The sequence below is a fragment of the Molothrus ater genome, chromosome 16, assembly GCF_012460135.2.
Source record: "Molothrus ater isolate BHLD 08-10-18 breed brown headed cowbird chromosome 16, BPBGC_Mater_1.1, whole genome shotgun sequence".
Lineage (NCBI taxonomy): Eukaryota > Metazoa > Chordata > Aves > Passeriformes > Icteridae > Molothrus > Molothrus ater.
Window position 1 is genome coordinate 4,216,784 of NC_050493.2, and position 20,134 is coordinate 4,236,917.

Here is a 20,134-nt window from a genome sequence, read left to right on the forward strand (position 1 = left end):
TGTTGTTGGCGTGACGTCACGCCACGGACGGTGCGCCCACCACCCAGGCCCCGCCTCCGGCAGCGAGGCCACGCCCTCTCGCTGCTGATTGGTGCTCGCGCCCCTGTCCCCGCCCCCTCCCGGCACTGCCCGCCCTGCCTTGCCCTGAGCCGCGTCGCCCTCTTGGTCCCGCCCTGCTTTCCGGTTCATCCAATTAGAGAACGGAAGCGTTGAGCGATCGCGCTGCCACCCAATGAGAGCGGCGCGGGCTCCTCCCCGCGCGGGCGGCGGCGCTCAGGGCAAGGGGCCGGGGCCGCGTGTCCCCCGCCCGCCGCGGCACCGCCGCGACCCCGCGCCGAGGGCTCCGGGTGCCTCCCGCCGCCCCCGGCCCCGCGCAGCCCCCTCGGAGCGGCCGCGCCCCCTCTCCGGGCAGGGCCTGCGGGCCGCGCCCCGCCGCCCGCACCCCTCCCCCGGCCGAGCCGGAGCGAGGAATGGGCGGTCCCGGCCCGTAGCCCCCGGCTGCGGCTGCTCCTCCTCCCGGTCGCAGCGTCTCGGCGGCCTCCGCCCGATGCTGGCGGAGCTCGGGGTCTCGGCGGCGGCGTTGTGAGCGCTCCGGCCGGGCCGCCGCCGCCATGTCCGGCGTGGTGCGCACCCTGAGCCGCTGCCTGCTGCCGGCCGAGGCCGCGGGCCGCGCCGGGGAGCAGCCGCGGAGGGACGGCAAGGAGCGGAGCCGCGATGCCGAGCGGGAGGCGCGGCGGCGCAGCCGGGAGATCGACGCGATGCTGGCCCGGGAGCGGCGCGCCGTGCGCCGCCTCGTCAAGATCCTGCTGCTGGGCGCCGGCGAGAGCGGCAAGTCCACCTTCCTCAAGCAGATGCGGATCATCCACGGCCGCGAGTTCGACCAGAAGGCGCTGCTGGAGTTCCGGGCCACCATCTACGAGAACATCCTCAAGGTGAGGGGCGGCCGAGGGGAGCGGGGTTGGAGGCCGGCACATCCCGCGGCGCCCGGAGCTCGGGCCGTGCCCTCGGGAAGGGATGTGAGGGCTCGGCCGGGGCAGCGGCTGCGCCCCCCGCCTGCCCCGCCGCCGCTCCCGGTGCTCCGGGACCGGGCTCGGTGCAGGTGTTTGGGAGGGCGGGCACCTTTGGGCTGCCGGGACCCGGGCAATGTGGGTTCCGGCGATTCCCGGCTGAAGGCTTCCGTGGAAAAGGCTCCAAGGAAATTTCCTTGCAAAGGGGATTGAGAAAAGCTTTGTGGAAACGCAGAGGAAGGAGGATATAGGTGTGGCCTGCCTTCTGGAAAAAACATTATGAGAGCATCCTCGAAGTCGGAATTGGAGAAACTTCAAGGTTTGAAGAAATGAGGAGGAATTTCTCTGCTTTTGCAAAGTGTCCCCAGTCTGTGCACCTGGAGATGGGACAAGAAAGGGCTCCTCGTACAGATGTTATGGCTGCGAGTGGTTGTTACTTACTTGGTGCATCGTTAGAAATGCAGGAGTGTAGGCCCGCAGAGCTGGGCACTGTGGGGTGTTACCAAACCTGGAGCCGAAATGGAAATAACTCTGCTTTGGTGCCTTTGCAGGAAAGTTTTCTTTCAGTGTGTGTGCAGGTTTTGTAGTGCTGGCAGCGTCTTTCTCTATTGACTGGAGACTCTAAAAGCTGCTGGTAGAACCTTTGGTCTACAGACCAGTATTTCCATAACTAGGGAAAAGCAACCTTGACAAATACTGTTCCTTTCAGGGATACAGCCTTGCTGCCCTGTGCAGGTAGAAGTGATCACATTTTAGAAAATACATGAAGATACATGAAAAGCTCACTCAGGAGTGTTTCTCTCTTCATCTTCATAATCTTTCCCCAAAAGAAATGCTGCTTTCCTGCCTATATTTTTCTGTAGGACCGTCACCATTCTTTTGTGGGCATGGATTTGTGAGGCTTTGTGAGATTTCATAGAACGTTAAAGGAAAGGGAACTGTGCAAGTTAAAGATAACGAGTTACTTTTGAGTTTCCAGATTCGTGTTTAAATAGAAGCTTTATGTGCACTTAATAAGTGCATGCATACAATGACTCTTGTTTTTAAGAATGCTGCTATTCCATAAAGGGCTTTCACTTCTGTTAATGAACAGGAAAATTGTTGTCTAATGTTCTTTTCCTTTTTTTTTGTCCATTTTCAGGCTGGAGCCCATTAACTGCAAGAAAGTTGAAATTCAGAAGCTTCTCTCTGATTGTAGTTATGTGAGCAAAGAGAGTGTTATGATTTTTTAAATCTATATTCCTAGAAATAAGGGGTCTTATTCTAGGTCTTAATGCTTATTGTGGTCCTGTCAGTGATTTTTTTTTTTTTTTTTTTGCTGCTGCTAATTTCAAGCGGTAGGAGAAGCTTTTAGGGAAGCAATTTGTGAAAATGGAAAAATCTGAGACTCCTTCCTCTTTAAGTTGTCTAAGCAGTAGCAGTTGTGGTAAAATGATGTAATATTTTATGTATGCAGAAGGTGTAGAGCTTTCAGCAGTAGAACTCGGTGTGCTTTGGAAAGAAAAGTGTCTCCTCCTTGTAGTAGGGGAGGCAGAGTCACACACTTGAAACACTCCTGGGTAGATTTGCAGAATTCAAAGTAGAATCCTGGTCCTCAAGATAGCAGTCAGGTGTTCTGATAGTTAACAGCACTTCTTGGACTATGTCAGTCGAACCTTTTAAACTCTTCTAATCCTGAAAATGAAATTTGGAAGTAGCTTTAAAGTGGGTTAATATGGTTCAGCAGATTGATTGCCCTTTTGGCCTTGCAGGTGGTGACTTGGGAGTGTTAAGGTTAGGTTAGGCTTCTCCTTTGGGTACATGTCAGACTCTTCCTTCCCTTGCTTTTCCAGATAACACAGGTGGCTCTTGTATACAATAATGCAATTTAGACTCCCCCCATATGTTTTTGGGGAATGGCTTGGGAAGAGTCACTCTGGAAAAAGTAGGCAGAAGGAGGAAGAGCAAACAAGAGCTAGAAGAGTTTGCTGGTGGGAAGGCAGTAGATGTTTTGTTTGCATTTTTGCTCATCTGAGAGAAGCCTGATAACACCTTGATATTCTGGCACAATCATCAGGAAGAAATCAAATACCAGGACAGAATAACAGCTTCCAAAACAGTGATTGTCAGTGCTTTTATTTTAGGGTAATTGTGTAATACTCTCTTACATTAAACGTGGATAAACATCCAGTGTTTAAAGTAAACTTTCTTAGCTTCTTTGACAGTGTCAGTTGTCAAGTGCACGAGATTGCTGCTCTTTCTGTAACAGTGTTTAGACTGCAGGTCCTTTTCACTTTTTCAGGAAGTTCAATGATCACTGGTTAAGACTTAACGAAGCCAAGATCCCCATGTGTTTAACTGGCAATAAAAGATCTCAGATGAATTTTTAGTACTGTATGTGGACAATGTGAAGTGGAAATGATCCTATCAAGTAGCATTTAAATCTGTGTGACATTGTCAAGTACAGCTGCAGCAGCCTTAGCCCGTTTTTCCACACAGTCCTCAGCATGGTCAGACAATGGTCCCCCTAAGCTTCTGCAACACTGAGATCTGAGTTAGAAATGCAGTGTAAATCTCTGGGATTAAATGGTCAATTTTCATTTTCCAGCCATGACTAAACTCCTCTCTGAAGGAGGAGCATTCCTACTCTTGTAACAGTGCTGGTTATTTCTGAAATGCTTTTTGCAGTGGTGTTTAAGCAACTGTACAGCTTATGGAGAATGAAGAAACTGCTTCAGAGAACACAATGTGAAACCTCTCTGAAAATAACAGTGCTAAGCATGATTGACATTAGTGTCAGCTTCCACTTCATTTTGAGTTTTCACCTTCTTGCCTTTCTGATATCTTCTTAATGCTGAGTTCTTTGCTTACCCTGTTCTCTCTGGTTCTCATCTCCCATTTTGGGGAAACCCTAGTCAGAAACAAAATGCTGAAACAAAATAAACCTATGATACAGAATTTACTTTTCCATTTAGTACAGGTGATGGTTCAGGGCCTTGCTAGCTTTTTCTGGCATTTGTGGGATGGTATTCAAATACAAGAGTTTTGCTTTGGTTTAAGGTAAATAGTCATTGGTTAACTCGGGTTTTGCTTGTTAATCGAGGCTAAGTTTCAAAGTAACTTTTTGGAACTTTTTGATGACTGAAGTGAAAAGCAGTAGTGTTAATGTTCTGGTATGAGTACACAGGCTTCAGGACTTCAGCACACCCACCTGGAAAAGGAAAGTGCACAGGACAGGGCTGTCTGGCTGCCCAGGCCTGAGTTTTAAGGTGACTCTTGCCTATGTTGGAAAACTGTCATGTACCTTAACTTTCAAATCTAAGCAATGTGTGGTGGTATTACAGAGCATTTTGATGCTTTTTAACTGGAGCTACAGGAATTTTCTGATACCTTCCATCCAAAACAGATGGGTTGCCCTTGCTACTCTATTTGCTTCCTTTGATAAAAGTTAAAGAGCTCAGACACTCAACGGGTCCCAACTCTGATGTTCCTTGTCTAAATGTTTTTCTGTTTCAAGTATGTGAATATCATGCTGCTTAAAAAAACCCGGTTTAGTTGCATAAGAAAATAATTACAGCAATCTACAAGCACCAGAGTGGTGCTTGCACCAGCTTGTTTAGGAGATTTTGATCTGAAGAGAGAAAAAGTTCAGCTTTTAGAAGCCTGAAGTATAATCTGTTGAGCTCTTTTGGTAATGTTAGTTTTCCTGTTGAGAATGGAAATACCAGCTCAAGGTTGCAGTACATCCAAGAGTGTTTTCTTCTTGTTTTTGGCCTGAAGTGTAATGATTGACTAAGGAATTAAAAAGCCTGGAATTGCAGAGGGAAGGACTACACAGGAAATTATGTGTGATCATTTGTGAGCTCTGAGTGGGGAAAAAAACAAGGAAAGATTCCGAACATGTAAAATCTTTGAGGAACAATCCTTTGGGACTTTTGAGTGCAGCTGCAATACACGAGGGGATACCTGAGAGCATTTCTCCTTGCCAGCAGGAATATGAGTGGCAGTTAAGCAAAGTAAGTGGCTTGTGCTGAAGGCAGCTTGAAGAACTTTAGACTTCTGCAATTAATACTAAACCTGGACTGTTGCTGGGACTCTGTGTACCTTGAGTGCACCTAAATTGTATTTATAGTGGCTGAAGTAAGGTGGTTGTACCTCCTGTCACCAACAAACAAACCAAGAAAACTCTTTTGCAACTTTCAAGTTGCAGCCAGGTACAGATAGAAATTCTAGCATGTGGAAACAGATTGTTCCTCAGTTTGTTTGGGAGCTACACTTGCAAGCGACCAAGTTACTCATTTCTAATGTAAGCATGTTTCTTTCAGTGGCCTGCAAACTCAGAGGAAATGCATCAGGTAAACCCCAGTTACTCTTTAAATTGCCTTGACTCCACACTTCCCTGGCTTTACATGCAAATGAGTTTGGAAACCCATTAGGAGGTGATGATGGTCACACTCCATCTGCTGCTTCAGGGCTGGATCCAGCTGTTTGAGGAGCTGGGCTCAGGACAGTGTCAGTCTCCTTTCTGCTGGAACAGCTTCTTTTCAGAGGAGTGACCAGGAGAGCATAGGAACTGTGGTTAATTAGAATCTTTAAATTCAGTATAGAAGTGCTCAAGTTCTGTACTAGAGCAGTCTTTTAATTCTGATTATCTTTACTCTGAGCTTATTTTATTAAGAAAAATAATATTCACTAGTTTATGTAGAAAAGACAAAAAGCCCTGATGAGTCTTGCTGATCTTGTTGTTCCAGGTTCATTTCATCAATGGATCTCTTACTAACTTCCAGTTGGTGTGTTTTCTATGTCTTAAATGTAAATTCCATCAACTCTGGTGGTCCCTTTGCATTTGGGGTGTCCCTTGGTTTGGCTGGGAGTCAGCCATCTCTCTCCATCATGGCAGATACTGGAAGAGGAGTCATGGTCAGTAGTAAATGATAAATACCCATAGCAGTTCCAAAATGGAGCTCACAATGCTCTTGTGATGTAGTCATTAGTATTGCAGAACATGACTTAGTCCCTGGAGACTGCAGGCACATACTTTGATGTCTTCCAGACAAAAGTTTAGTCACTGAAGTGACTAAATTTGGGAGCTTACTCCCAACTTATTCACTTGGTTAGTTTTATAATTAACTTGGAAACGGTATTGGCAAAAAAAAAAAAAATTAGCAAATTGTCCTGTAAAAAATGTTTACAGGAAAACTTTGGAGCAAGCTGTAGTTTACATTGTCTGGAAAAGTAAGTTCAATGCAAATTGCAACAAGGAAAAAGCTGCAAGGATTTGGAGGCTGCAGGGTTTCCAAATGAGTTTCCACCCCTTGCCTGGGATTTTTCAGCCTAGTGAAGGTCAGGAGCTGGTCCCAGGCTGGCATTGAATGAGCACAAGTGCTGGGTACTGAATCCATGAGGGCAGCGTGGCAGGGATGCCTCTGGAGCTGCAGATGCTGTGTCCTGTACTGACAGCATGAACTAACTGTGAACTGATATTGGTGGGATGGGCTCAGGGCAAGGAGAAAGCTGCTAATACAAGTCTGAAAGCATCAACTGAGAACTTTTTGTGAGGTCCTGAACGTCATCTCTGAGGTCATCATCTCTACCCTGTGCTGAGTTACACAAGTAAAGTTTGCAGTGGGTATTTTCCTTCTGCTGCATTTATCGTCATTTCACTGGGTTCACTCAAAGACAAGGACTCTTTTCAGAGTTTCCAGACAAGCAGACATCACTGCTGCTCCCAATCCAGAGACTCGGTGGCTAATCCAAATGTTTTTTAATGTTTGTGTTCCTGTGGACTAGGTAAATGACACTTCCCCTTTGTTGCCATTTTTTATTTGTATGCTGGCCTGGAAGGTCTGTCATCTGTGCTGTTTACCCTGCTCTCACCTGGGTGGTACTGGAATATGTGAGTGGTGAAAGGACATGCAGAACTGGGGAGCCTTTTTGTTGTCTAACTGGGCCAACTGGTGCTGCTCCCACCCCTACCCTTGTGTGTGTCTCACCTCACAGCAAACTAATGCACTTTTGATATGAATAGCCAGGTTCTTGGTGATGTTTGCTCACTGGATTGTGGGCTCAGGCAAGTGACAAACCTATCAAACAGAAGAGGGTGGAACTCCACTGCCAGGAAAGATGCCCCTTTTGATGGTACCTCATTTTTTGGCTGTTCTGTAATGTGAAACCTTATCCTGAATGACATTGGGTTCTCTACTGCTGCTTGGCATAATGCTCCAAGGACAGAGATCAAAGGAAAACTCTGTTAATGTTTTTATGATAGTGTGCTGTAAAAATCTGATTGTCTTGCTGTCACTCTGTTTGTAGTAGGTCACCTTCTCTGCAGTGCTCAGACAGCAATTTACAAACAGTGCATATGATTATATTTGCTAACACTGACAACTTTATTTTTAAAAACTGTGCAGCTGGACCTGTGTTCCTCATCACCTTGTATTGTTCCTCTGGCTCCAAAGAATATCTGTGGGCTGAGGTGGGAGCAATCCTGTTGGCAGCAGCTCTGATATAGATTGGTCTCTGTGAGATGAGATCCCCAGACTTCTGCCAGTTCCTTGTCAACAGCAGAGAGGAAAAACACTCAGTAGGAAACAGGCTGGACTCTGCCTGTGCCTGCAGTGCTCCTGCTGGTTTGCAGCCCTAGGGGAAGACAGCAGTGCCTGTTAGCTGTGACCTGGAGCCCCCAGGGAGGGCTCAGCACCTCTCTCAGGACACTAAAGTCCATAACTGATATGTAGATGCTGGAGATTTTGGGCTTTGCTGGAGGTTGAGCAGTGTATTAATGGTAAAAGTGTAAAAAGTAGCTGCTGTAGTATTTCATGTGTAACAGTTACTCTGTTGTCTATGCTCTCTTACTCAGTAGTAATTCTCTAAAATTATTTGAGAAAATGCACTGTAGGAAACTCTTCTATTTGTATACAAACTCTACACTTGCAGGTTCTCTCTAGACACTGAATCAGGTTTTTTGATCACTTGACTGCATGGAAGAACCTGGCCTTGCCTATGAGCAAATGCTCCCCAAAGCTGTTGTGCCAATTTTATGTTTGGTGCTTAACTGAGGGGTGTTCACTTGGCCTCTGAGTTGGTCCATCTGGTGAAAGGTGTGAGGCTTTAGGGATGATGAATCCTTCAAGTACTGGAGCATATGAATAATTTAAAAAGTGAGTGTTGTGTTTTATGTAGCAGTGTAACTACAGATGTAAGATGTGCTTAAATCATGCTGCCCTTTAAATACTGCAAACATCTCTGGCTTCAAGTGACATTAGCTCATGATAACCTTTCTAATAATTCCCACAAATTCATTTAAATATTACTGAAAAATACAAGAAAACCTGGATTTTTTTTCAAAGCTAGAATGCTTTCAAAAATGAAGGAGAGAAATTGTATTTGAGCCAGTCCTAGTAATGAGCGTTTGTGTAAATGCTCGTAAAACCTTCCTGCTGGTGAGCAGCAAACGTGCTCCAAACAGCTGTGCTGTGTCAGGCTGAGGAGCTCAGCCTCTGTGTGGGACATGGAAAAACAGCCCCCAACCAAAATGGGTACGAGCTCAAGGCAATGTGATCCTTTGGTGTGCTCTTCCAGTTATTGGCAGCCTTTGGTTTAGGAAACTCCCCGAGCCAGGATTTGCATCTGGAATGTAATCGAATAGTCCTCTCTGGACTTTGCTTCCATCTATTCTTCTCCATGGCTTTTGGAGTCCATTTATGCTCCTGGCCAACATCCTGTGTAAATGCATTTGGCTGGCTGGGGTTGTGTGAGTTTTGAGTTTGAACTGTTTGATAACTCATATTTGTCTAGCAAGGGGAAGGAGAAAAATAGTCTTTGTCTAGTCCCTTTCTGCAAGTGGTTTGTAATTTCTCTGGATTTCTTGTGTGTTATGCCTTAGCTGTCTTTTCAAATCTATGGATTTCTATATTTAGCATTTTCTTCTGTATAAGATGTGCTGCTTCATGAGGTAGATCTCATCACACTCTTGTTTCACCTTTTTCTTTCTTCTACCCTGATTCCATTCAGGTTTTGTGCATGGCAGGGATTTATGCAGTAACTTGAATATATTAAAATTATTAAGAAAGGAATGGAACAGAGAATTTCCTAATTTTTTTTTCCTCCCTAGCTGGTGCTTCCATTATGCTGCTGGTTTTCTATTTTCTAATGCCTGACACTATCCTTATCTGTGACTTTTAATTCTTTCCACCTATGCTTATTCTGGGTCCTGCTTTAAACTGCAGCACAAAAGCTTTAAATCAGTTGAAGTGTTCAGAAGTTTGTTTCCCATCTAAACTTGTTGCATCATTTTTTCCATAGTCCAAATTTGAAAACAGAATGGTAATTAATGGTACTCAGCCTCATAAATGAAAGAGTGAGTTGATATTTTCTATAGTCACAAAAAATCAGAAAAACTGTCAGGAAGGGGGCAGGAAAAGTGTCTTGCTTGTATTTCCAGTAAGTGGAAACCTTTCCTATGGTGACTTGCTCTGCAGATTAATGAGGCAGGGATTATCAAATGCTCAGTGAGCTTGCAAAATACAGTGTTACCAGTAGGTCTGAGATGTGAGAAAAGGAGTACACAGCATTCTAAATTTAGTGTTTTCTGTTTCTCCTCATCTTTCTGACATCTGTTTGTAGCATTTATGGAACTGTTTTGTGGAGATGGAGAAATGTTAAGTTTAGATTCATTTTACTGGGGATTTTGCTGAGTCACACTTTAACTGCTAAGAGTTGGGCAGAAGAAACATTGACTATTTTGCTCATTATGTGAAGCTTTCATTCCTGATGTGTTTTAGAGACACATGTTGAAGCAGATGTGTTCTAAAAATTATGAGAGGTGCTGTGGGTGTGCATAGGACAGCATTCCTGCTAGTTTCTCTCCTGTGTTTTTATTTCCTTCATGCAGTGTGTGTCTGTTTGTCAGTGCTGGCGTCCCACTACTGAATCACTTTGTCCCAGATCAGGCTCTGCATGTGACTTGGTGGCAGCATCTGGAACAGTCAGAGCAATGCTGATGCCACGTGCTCCCCATGGGTGCCCTTGCAGTGGTTGATCCACTCCCACAGGCTCTGTGGGACCTGACTTTAGTTCCTTTTTTTCCTCAGGGAGGGTCAAACCTGCATTTCCAGCGAGACGCAGATAAGTGACTATTCCAGGACTGGAGCAGTCTGTACGCCCTTGATTGAAACTGTTCTGTGGTTTTCTCCACACAAATAATGAAACTTTCCCTAACAACAAACAGCTTCTTGAGAGCCTCCATGTCTCCAGCAGGAACAAGGAAAGTCAGCACAGCAGTGTGGGGAAATGCACTTGGACTGAGGTCCCAGACTCCTCTATCCAAGCAGGAGTTGTGCAGAGCTGCAGGCACTCCTTTGAGAGGCTGTGCAGGGGCTGTGGGGTGGAGAAGGGTTCCACCAGCCCCAGGAAGGTCAGAGCTGTGTGGGCTGGGAGCTCTGTGCAGGGCCCAGGGCAGTGAGGGGACAGGGTGACCCCCGGGGGATGGACGTGGCTGGGGACATGGTGGCCCTTGGGGAGATGGTGGTCACTGTCCCACGCTGTGCTGATTAACCATTTCATACACAGCAGCTCTCACTGAGCAGAGACAAACCTGGCATGGGACACCTAGAAATAACCCTGTGCTGCTGGGCTCAGTCACAACAATCCTCTGGAAAAATCTCCCAGGGTCTTAACTGGGCATGGCTGGGAGCTGACCCTGCCTTCCAGTTGCAGCCACGATGGGAATGTGTGCAAGGGTGGTCTGCAAAAGTGTTTGAAGCTGTGAGGTGCCCTCACAGATGCCATGGAGGCATCTGCAATTCAGAGACAGAGCCTTATAAGTGATTTTCATGCTTCTGTTTGCTAGTGCCCTTCAAATAACCATTGAAAGACTTCTGTTAATAAAGGGATAAACTCTGCAACTGGGAATGAGAGTTGGCTTTTAGTTTGTATGACAGTTACTAAATAGTTATGTCTGGAATTTAAAGCATCAGTTGGTAAATATATTTGATTTTAGTCTTTTCATGGTATTGTGGAGATACATTCTCTATTTCATGAGAAAAAGTAACAATCAGTAGTGAATCATAAATATTTACATTTTTGGGAAGCTGCTGTTCAGGAGCACTGCTGGCTAGTGACAACCACGACACTTCACTTTTCCTATTCTGTGACACTCCACTAAGTTGCTTCTCACTTCCCTCTCTAATCTTGGTTGCTGTTGGGAAGTAGTTGTTGTTGTTGTGTGGTGCTGCTAAAGGACTGGAGAGCAGAAAAGTTCAAGTGTTAATAAAACATACGTGCAGTCTTGGTAGCTTAAAGTGTGCAAAAAAAGAGATCAGTCCAGTAATGTGGAGGCTCTTGTGAGTAGCTGTGGAAACAGAACTTCACTTCTGGAGATTTTTTTATTTTATTTGCTTTGGTATCTCTAGAACCAAAGATCAACATAATGAGGGAAGTAATCCAGTATAACCCAGGGATTTTACTTGTGAATTCAGTGGTACTTGAGGTGCTGAGTCACCATTAGCAGATCTGTCTATTACTGAAATGGGGCTCACTATTGAGAAATAAATATTGGCCATTGGAAGCCATTTACTGCAGGTGAAGTTAGAGTCAAGACTGAAGTTTCAAATTTCTTTAACCTCATGTGTTTGGCTTATTGCCATGAATATGAAATTAGGTTTCCATAAAAACTGAAAAATGTGAAAAGAACCAGCTCAGTAATCCTGAATTGAATTTGAGAACTATATCTCTTTACTTCTAGATTTCTTTTCCAGTATTAGAATAGCAAAGCCTACCTGTCACACACTGCTTGGCAAATGTGTGGCAAGTTCAAAAAGTAAGCTGAGTCTCAGGGAAAACTGGATCTACTTTCCTGAGCCTGGTAGTTTGGAATCTATGCAATGTCTTCAGTCCTGTGATGCTCTTCTGATCTCCCTAATGCTTGAGAAAGCTGGGATGTCCTTTTTGCTGTCAGTAACCCAAATGCAAAGGAAAAGATGGAAGAAAATGGTTTCAGGCGTGGTGTTACTGTTAAAACTACAGCTATGATGATCACACACCAGTTCCCAGACACTTTTCTTAATTCCCAGACACTTTTCATGCTCTCACTGATGTTTACTTTCATTATCTGTTGGTAGCACTGCTTGTTGCCATAAGCTGTCGCCGCTAATACTTTTTCCACCTGGGGGAATATTTTGTGGCTAAATTGCTTACAGAAGCAGGCTCTATCTTACTTCTGTTGGAGATGTTGCAATAAACAATGTTTTTGCTTCTCTCCTAAGTTCAGTATCACCAGAACAGTGTCAAAAAAATAATCTTCAAGTACCTTCAAGTCCTCAATCTTCATTCACCGACTTTCTTCTCTGAATCGTTCCTTAGGGCTGCAGGGTTCTGGTTGACGCACGGGACAAGCTGGGGATCCCTTGGCAGTACACAGAGAATGAGAAGCATGGGATGTTCCTGATGGCCTTTGAGAACAAAGCTGGGATGCCCATCGAGCCTGCCACCTTCCAGCTCTACGTCCCTGCCCTGGCTGCTCTCTGGAGGGATTCAGGAATCAAGGAAGCCTTCAGCCGCCGCAGCGAGTACCAGCTGGTGAGTACACCCAGCTCCTCGCTGGGAGGAGACAAGTGCTGCACTGTCAGTCTCTCTTCAGCTCAAACACAGCTTGCTACGTGCAAGATGGAGCCACCCTGTTAGCTGTTTGTAGGAGTGCTGTAAATCTGAGCACTTCAGCAGCAGAAACAAGTGGTAATTGGAGCCAAACTTGAAAAACTACATGGCAGTAAGAGGGAGTGGAAAAGTGCACATGACTGGATAAACTGGAAGAGCAAGAGGAACCAAAAAAGGCAGGAATTGGTTGAACTAAAAATATTTTAGCAGCTCAGTAGGTCTGTTCATAGTAGGTCACTGATGAAGGCACACTTAATTTGTAACTTTCCAGTCCTGCCAGCTTGCACTATATTGATACTGGCAAACTCTTCCTGCATGCAGCTCTTTTGAAGTGAATGCAGCACCCATTCAGGCTGCTGCTCCCTGACTGTTTCTTTTCATCCTGACGTCTGCAAGTGAAACTTGGATAAGCAACTGAAAGATGACAGTGAGCATAAAAATGTGCTCTCTTCTCTGCTTTCTTGTTGTTAGGTCTTCATGCTCTTGTGCCAAAATAGCTGCACTTCTGGTATGGGATATGTTTCTGACAGCTGTTCATAATCCACTCCTTTTTCTTCATATGTACAAGATGGAGAGGATTTTTTTTTCCCTCTCTCTTTTTCTTCCCTGTTCTGTGGAGCAAGGTACTGATCCAGACAGCCTGGTACCACAACTGCTATGTTATCATGGTTTAATTAGAGGGGTTAAAGGACAGAAACAGGGCTTTGAATGGTCTCCTTTAGATTCTTTTACAAAGGGAGTTGATACAGCTGAAGGAGAACTAGAGAGATTGGATAGTGAAATTCTGATTGTTCCCTCATGCTGCTTCTCTGTGTGGGTTCTCTGGTGTCTGGTACTGTAGTTAAACTCATGCTGCAGCCCTTAGCTACTCATCTGTCTCCACTAATAAGATGCCTGTTTGAGTCTTGTTGTTGCATGTCTTTGAAATCTGTCTCTGAAGTATCATGAGACTGCCAAATAGGTAAAGAACAAATGAAATGAAGTAAAGCTGTCGCAGGATGATGGGATAAACCTCACTTCCTTAGGCTAAAAATGAAACAATTTCCATGTTACAGCACTGGGGGTGGGGGGAAAGGATGTGCAGGGGGAGAGAGGATGGATTAATTGTTCTATTATTCCTAGCATCTGTAGACACAGGCTTTGCTGTTCTAAGCACTGTGGAATAAAAAGATGGCTCGTGCCACAGGGAACTTGAATTTGCCATGAAACAACTGCTAAGAGAATCCAGTATAGTAAGCAATAGTTGCATCAGCAGCCTGCTAAGATTGTTTATTTTTTTTCCCTGGGAAATGCTATGGTCAGGCATGGATTTTGTTTGTAGGGAGAGATTCAGATGGGGATCATGTGGGAGGCTCATTTCTGTACTGGTTAGTAATAAAAGTAGTATCAAACTGGGGGGAAGAAAGTCCTATTTGTTGAATAAATTGTGTTCCAAAAGTAGCAGGCCTACCTCTGCATTCCCTGGCTTAGAGGATTAAACAGGAAATAGCAAAAAAAAATAAAAAAGCCCCACAGAAACAAAGCAGAGAGGCATGCAAGGGATCATTTGAGAGGCTGTCATCTTCAACATTGTGCTGCAGTTCCAAGGTGCATCCTTTTGGATGCCACTGGTGTCACCTGGGCGGTGTCACTGGGGCACCTGGAACTGCTGCAGGCTCCAGGGCTGGTACCCTGTCAATACTGCAGCCACCTGTGTCACAAAAACTCTGTAACTCCATCCCAGTCCTGCATCTGTGGCACTGGCAGCATGAAAATCTGGGTGCTGTTATTTTATTGTGCAGGCTGCATCACCAGGGGATCAGGAAGTGCCTCACTTGTAACTAAATAAAAGCACTTGGCTGCATAAAAGGTTTATAAATGCTGCTTCTGGATTGAACAAATTATTAACACCTCAATACTTTGAACAAGTTTCCATATCTTGCTTCTAAGTTCAGCAGAAGTCTGATTCCCTCAATATATGGGAATAAGCAACTGTACAATCCTTTAAAAAATTAAAACGACATAATGTTTTAAAGAAAGAGGTGGTTTAAGGAGATGCCTAATTTGTAATTGCATATCATATGTATAAACCCATACCTTCATTTAGTTTAAACCCTTGCTGGATATAGACTTGTGTAAATAAATAGAAGCCAGATATAGTGGACTCTGAGAAAATAAATCTTTTCTGAACTGATTTTAACTCAGGCTAAAGAAAACCTCTGCATCAGCACTCTCTTTCTTCCCTAGTATAAGCAAGTTATTAAATGGAATATGCTTGGTTTAAACTGAATTTATTATCTTTAAAATAGTTCCTAAATCATCACCAAAATGTTGCAGCTTTACATTACTGTGATCTTTCTGAATGTGCCTTGACACTGTTTGAAAAAATAACCCCACTCAGCACTGGCATTTTCTTCACCCTCCTCTTGCAGTCAACTGAACAACAGCTTTTTTTATAAATCATTGTTGTTATTTTGGCTTCAAAGGATTATTGGTCTGCTTGTGAATGTTCTGCTTCTCCAGGAAGCTGTGGGGCTGTTAAAAAGTAAAACACAGCAGTTGGTTGGTTGGTTGGTTGACTAGAGCTGGAAATTGCAGTGTGCAGGTGCCTTCCTATGGTCTGCAATGCCCAGCTCAGTGACTGACTCAGCAGTAACAAACTTGTTGAAAGAAAACAGCTCTGACCATAACCCTGTGCAATCTAAAAGCTGCTTCTCTGGCACCACAGAAGCTGCCTCTGGGCATTTGAGTGTTTTCTGCTTCATACTCAGTGCCTACAAGTGTTGGTTGTAAATCCCTGTCTGGGTCTTTGAGCATTTCAGAAGTGAGTGGGTGGATTCTACAATAGAAGGCTGCTTTTTTTTTTTTTTTTTCTTTTTGCTTTTGTCTTCCCAGCCTCTCTTAAAGCAGACGAACCAATTTTGCTTTCTTTTTACAAACATCAGCCTCTCTCTCTTCCCCTACCCCAGCCAGTCCCCACCAACCCAAGTTCCTCTGTTCCTTGTATGGGAGCCAAGTAGTTTGGGGACAAAAGCTCCATTGTATGTTTGCTTCCATTGTCACGTCTGTCCTCGTTTTTTAACTACTGGAATAGGAATTCCTTTGTAATCAGAATGGGATTCTTCTCCCTTCTCCCCTGGCCTCATTATCCCCCCACCCATTTTCTGTCTGGGTGTTCAAAAGGAATATTTTGGTCACGGGGATGTTTGTTCCTTGGAGGGTGCCCGTGGTAGTTTGGGCAAGGGGCTGCAGATCCCCCAGTCCCAGCAGGAGGAGACAAATCCCACAGGGAATGTTCCTGGGGAGCAGGAAGCTGGGAGCTTCTGCAGTTTCAGCCTGATGGCAGCTGCTTGGGTGTATTTGGGAGTTTGGGTGCTTGTGTCTGCAGGCTCTTTTTCACCCAGTAGTGACATTTCCTTTTATGCTATAAACCATGGTGGCCAAGGCCAAGGTAGGAATTGCTTTGGTCATGTGGTTTCTGTTTTGGTTTGTGGGTTGGGGGTTTTTTGGTTTTTTCCATCCTCTCAGGTCTTTACTGTGAGAATGTGAGAAGCCATTCACTTCTCTTTAATGTGCCCAGAACAAAAAGTGACACAAGGTTAGATACTCTTTTGGCTTCTTGCAGCTTGGCGTGCTTGATGTCATTGTGGGTAAAGATGGGACAAATGGGGCTTGTCAGGGAAAAAAATTATATTTTTGTCACGAGCAGAACAGATGGATAATGATGAGCGGATCTGCCAAGGCCATCATGTGCCTTTATCAGTTCTTAGAGCAAAATTGACATTGTTGTTATAAAAAATATGTTCACGATCCATCACCAGAATATCAATTGAGATTGTTATCGATGTATTAATGTTATTATTGATGTTCCCTGCAGTGTTAAAAGACTTTCTGGTGTTTTAATAGCTCTTTTTAAAAGAAAAAATAAATGTCAGCATTAATGGGAAGTTGTGGTTCCTGAGAGGGAAGTAAGTCTCTTGCAAATATAGACAAAAACCTTAGTACTGTGTCCATAGCTATTTTTAGCTGTGTGCACAGGGAATTGTATGGAACGCTTCCATTAATACTTCAAATACTGAGAGCCTCTGAAGCCTTGCTTGTGGGAAGACTCTGGAAAATGTTTTAAAGACCCTTTCTTTTATATTCATTCACCATTCTCTGGGTGAGAGTGAGGGGGAATTGGGGGATATTTGCAATAGCACATGGGTCACCCCTCTGAGAATTAACTGGGGGGTTTGCTGTTTTTCTTTTAAGCAGCCCCTGGAATTGGTTGAATTCTGCCTGCCAGGACAGCAGCGAGCTGGAGCACTGCAGAGGGAGCAGCCTCCTCCTTGGGGTAGCAGAGCTTTGTGCTGCCTCCTCCCCCTGCAAGGAGCTGATGGCTTCAGAGCCTCACAGGCAGTCAGCTGTGTGCTCTGGCCAGTGTGCAGGGGAGGCACCAGTTATTCACACTAATTCTTGGTTCTTCCACCAAGCAGTAGACAAACTGTGGCTTCAATGTCTTTATTTTTGTACAGAAATGATGATGCAGTGATGTAATCAGCAGTTGGGCTGTACATCGGCCCCTGAGGCGCTGGGAGATTTTGTGGCAGCATTTGGCTGAAGCCAAGTGAATTGAGAGATGGGGCAGCAGAAAATTGACTTCATGTGAGAAGTAGGTGACTTTGAAGTGACACATTCAATGAAATCTACAGCAGTGGGCTGTATTTTGTCAGAGTTCTTCAGTGCACTTTACCTGCGATTTCCTGAATCCTGAAGCACAAAGTTTCCAACTGCTGATTTCTCTTTAAGATGCAATGGCAGAGCAGAGGCAGCCCCAAAAGCATGTTTGTAGGCAATTTGCTCTCTCAGCACATATGGCAGAGCCCTGAAATGCAGGGATGCTTGTGCCTGGCATTGCTGTAAATCACTTTGCACTTGAGGAAACACCGAGTGTCAAATCAAGCCCAGCTTATACAATTGGCTGGAACACAAAAATCAGCTCTTCTCTTTGCAAACTACTGTTTGAATATGAGCTTACACAAGAGACTCTCTGAATGTTGCCCATTCTGCAAGGATGATTTTTTTTTTTCCCAGAGCTGTGAAATTCTCATATTTCATCAGTGAAATCCATTGAGGCTTGACCAATGCTGGTGAGATGTACAAAGGCAATAACCACACTGTTCAAAGTGCCAGCCTGGGAAATCTTGTTACAATTTCATGCATGTAATTGGGACTAGGCAGCAACTCTGCCAAATTACTGTTGAGCTCTGCATGGGTATTTCCTAGCTTGCAGAACTCCTGTGAAAGTAAATTATTTCTGGGAAGTTACATGGTTTTTTTGTTTTCTTTTCTAGATCTGGATGGGACATACCACTCTAACCCACAAAATTTTTTACAAAACAAGGGATTGACAGTAAAGCTACAAAGCAGAAACTCATGTTTGCTGTTGCTGAGCCTTAATTTTTTGTATTTGCACACTCTTAGTGCTGAAAGTCAAGTGCATCTGTATCTAACAATATTATATACTTTCTTTCTTTTTGAAGCTAATGATGAAGCTGTGGATGGTAAATTGGCTTGTCTGAATCATAGCTAGTACATGTAAGGAATGATAATGCTGTATTTTTTTATATAAAACAAAATAATAGTTGATTATAATCTGGTTTTATGTTAGAATTCTGAAAGAGTGGCCTGATCTGAAACAAGATGTCATATTAACCCAAAAGATCACTGACTTGCAGACTTTAACAAAAGATCACTGACTTGCTCTGGACTCATATGGAAGGGAGAGTTATGAAGATGCTTCTTAGTTAAATATCTGAGCAAGGTTTTGAGCCAGTCTCACAGCAATTAAGTGCCAGAGATCCAGATTTAAGTTCTAGTTCTGTTTCAAATCCCAAGACCTCCAAAGTTTATGGTCAGGTTCTGGAGTCTGACTCATCTTTGTGCAGCAGGGGAAGTTAATTGCTTGTTTAAGTGTAATCCTGCAAAGCCTGGTGGCTGCTCTGCAGCAGGAAGGATTAGCAGCTGGAGTCCCTGGCTTCCAATCCTGTCTCTGTGACCAAACAGGAACATTTTTTTCAGAGCAAGGTCTCGAGTAAGAACCCTCAAACAGAAGTGGTATTTTGTTAAAGGAGTTAGTTAGTGAGCTATAGTTTAGGTTTTATTAAAAATTGAGAGATAGCAAAGCACAAGCAGCTGGAAACCTTCATGCAAAATACTGTGTTGAGTACTGGCTAGGGCTGTAGAGTTTGCCAGTTTGCATCTGCAGTTCAATCCTTAGTCTTAAATTTGCAATATTCTAAAAATGAATGTTTAAATGAGATATGTTCATGGGCCTGCTGCCAGCAGAGAGCTCCTGGAGCAGTGCAGGCTCTGGCTGTGCCAGTCAGGGAGGGATTCAGCCTGAGCAGGAGGCAGAGTTGGAGATGTTGGCTGTCACCCACAGCAAGGAATGCTCCTCTTGGTACCCTCAGCTTTGCTTTAAGTGCCATTGAACAAGAGGTGAGAAGAACTTGCATTTAAAGTAGGCTGGATTCCTGGGTTCACAACCATGTGGGGAATCACTGCAAATCATTTTGAATTCCTGCAAAATCTGCTCTTGCAAAACCTTTTCTCAGTGACGAGTGCTGTTCTCTGAGGCAAAAGCAACCTAAGAAAGCTGTGATGGGTAAAACAGTTATTAGCCATTCTTAAGTACTTTGTGATATTGGAGAGAAAGAAGAAGAAACCAGAAATGAATGGATGAATTATGATTTATTAAAAACGGTGCAAGTGGAGAAGTCTTGGAGAACAGCAGTTTGTGACTGTACCTACCTGAAACCTCAACCAAGCATTGAGTGTTAAATGTTGTGTGGGAAAATAGGAGGATTCTTGCCATGGATTTCTCCTGACCTTAGGTTATGACAAAGTGCAACAGCTGGGTGAAATGTGGCCTGCATGGAATGGGAGGATAAGATGGAAAGTAATGAGTAGATCATACATAATAAATAAGTGGATAACAAGAAATTGATATGCCTACCATATGGGAGCTGAGATGGATCTGAATAAAAAGAGCTGTGCTACTGGCTGTCCTGCTCTTCTGTGTAGTGAATTCCCAGCACTCAGCATTTTTTAATTTTTACATTATTTAAAGATCAAAAACTTTGGGCAAAATCACCTCCAAAGTCTGTAAGATGTGCAATTAATGCACTTCATTAATGCTCTGCTCTCTGTGGGTACCAAAAGGCTGAAATTCAGACTGAGTGTGGACCTACCTTTAATTTACAGATTCTTGAAGGCAGATTAAAAACTATGTAAGGCTTCCTGTAGGAGCTTTTTGCTGCTGGCCCTTGGAAGCCAATGCATACTGACTGTGTTTTTGGTGTGGTTAAGATAAATAAGAGAAACAACTTCATATTTGCAGCTGCCATGGTGAAAATTGATTGCAAGCATTTGCCTCTTGCCTAATGATTGCCATTTTTACGGTTGAAAGATTTTTTTTTCTTCTTATATGTATTTTACCAAGTACAAACATTTTTTTGTCTGTACCTCTT

The 20,134-nt window shown here is 44.1% G+C and overlaps 1 protein-coding gene across 1 annotated transcript in view; it reads left to right on the forward strand.

Moving 5' to 3' along the window:
- The first annotated feature begins 492 nt into the window (after positions 1-492).
- The window catches only part of GNA12 (G protein subunit alpha 12), a 40,448-nt gene continuing 20,806 nt past the window's right edge, over positions 493-20,134 (forward strand). Inside the window, exons 1-2 of the mRNA XM_036392296.2 lie at positions 493-932; positions 12,348-12,563. Coding sequence (XP_036248189.1) covers positions 612-932; positions 12,348-12,563 — 537 coding nt within the window. The 5' untranslated portion in view covers positions 493-611. The remainder of the gene's footprint in view (positions 933-12,347; positions 12,564-20,134) is intronic.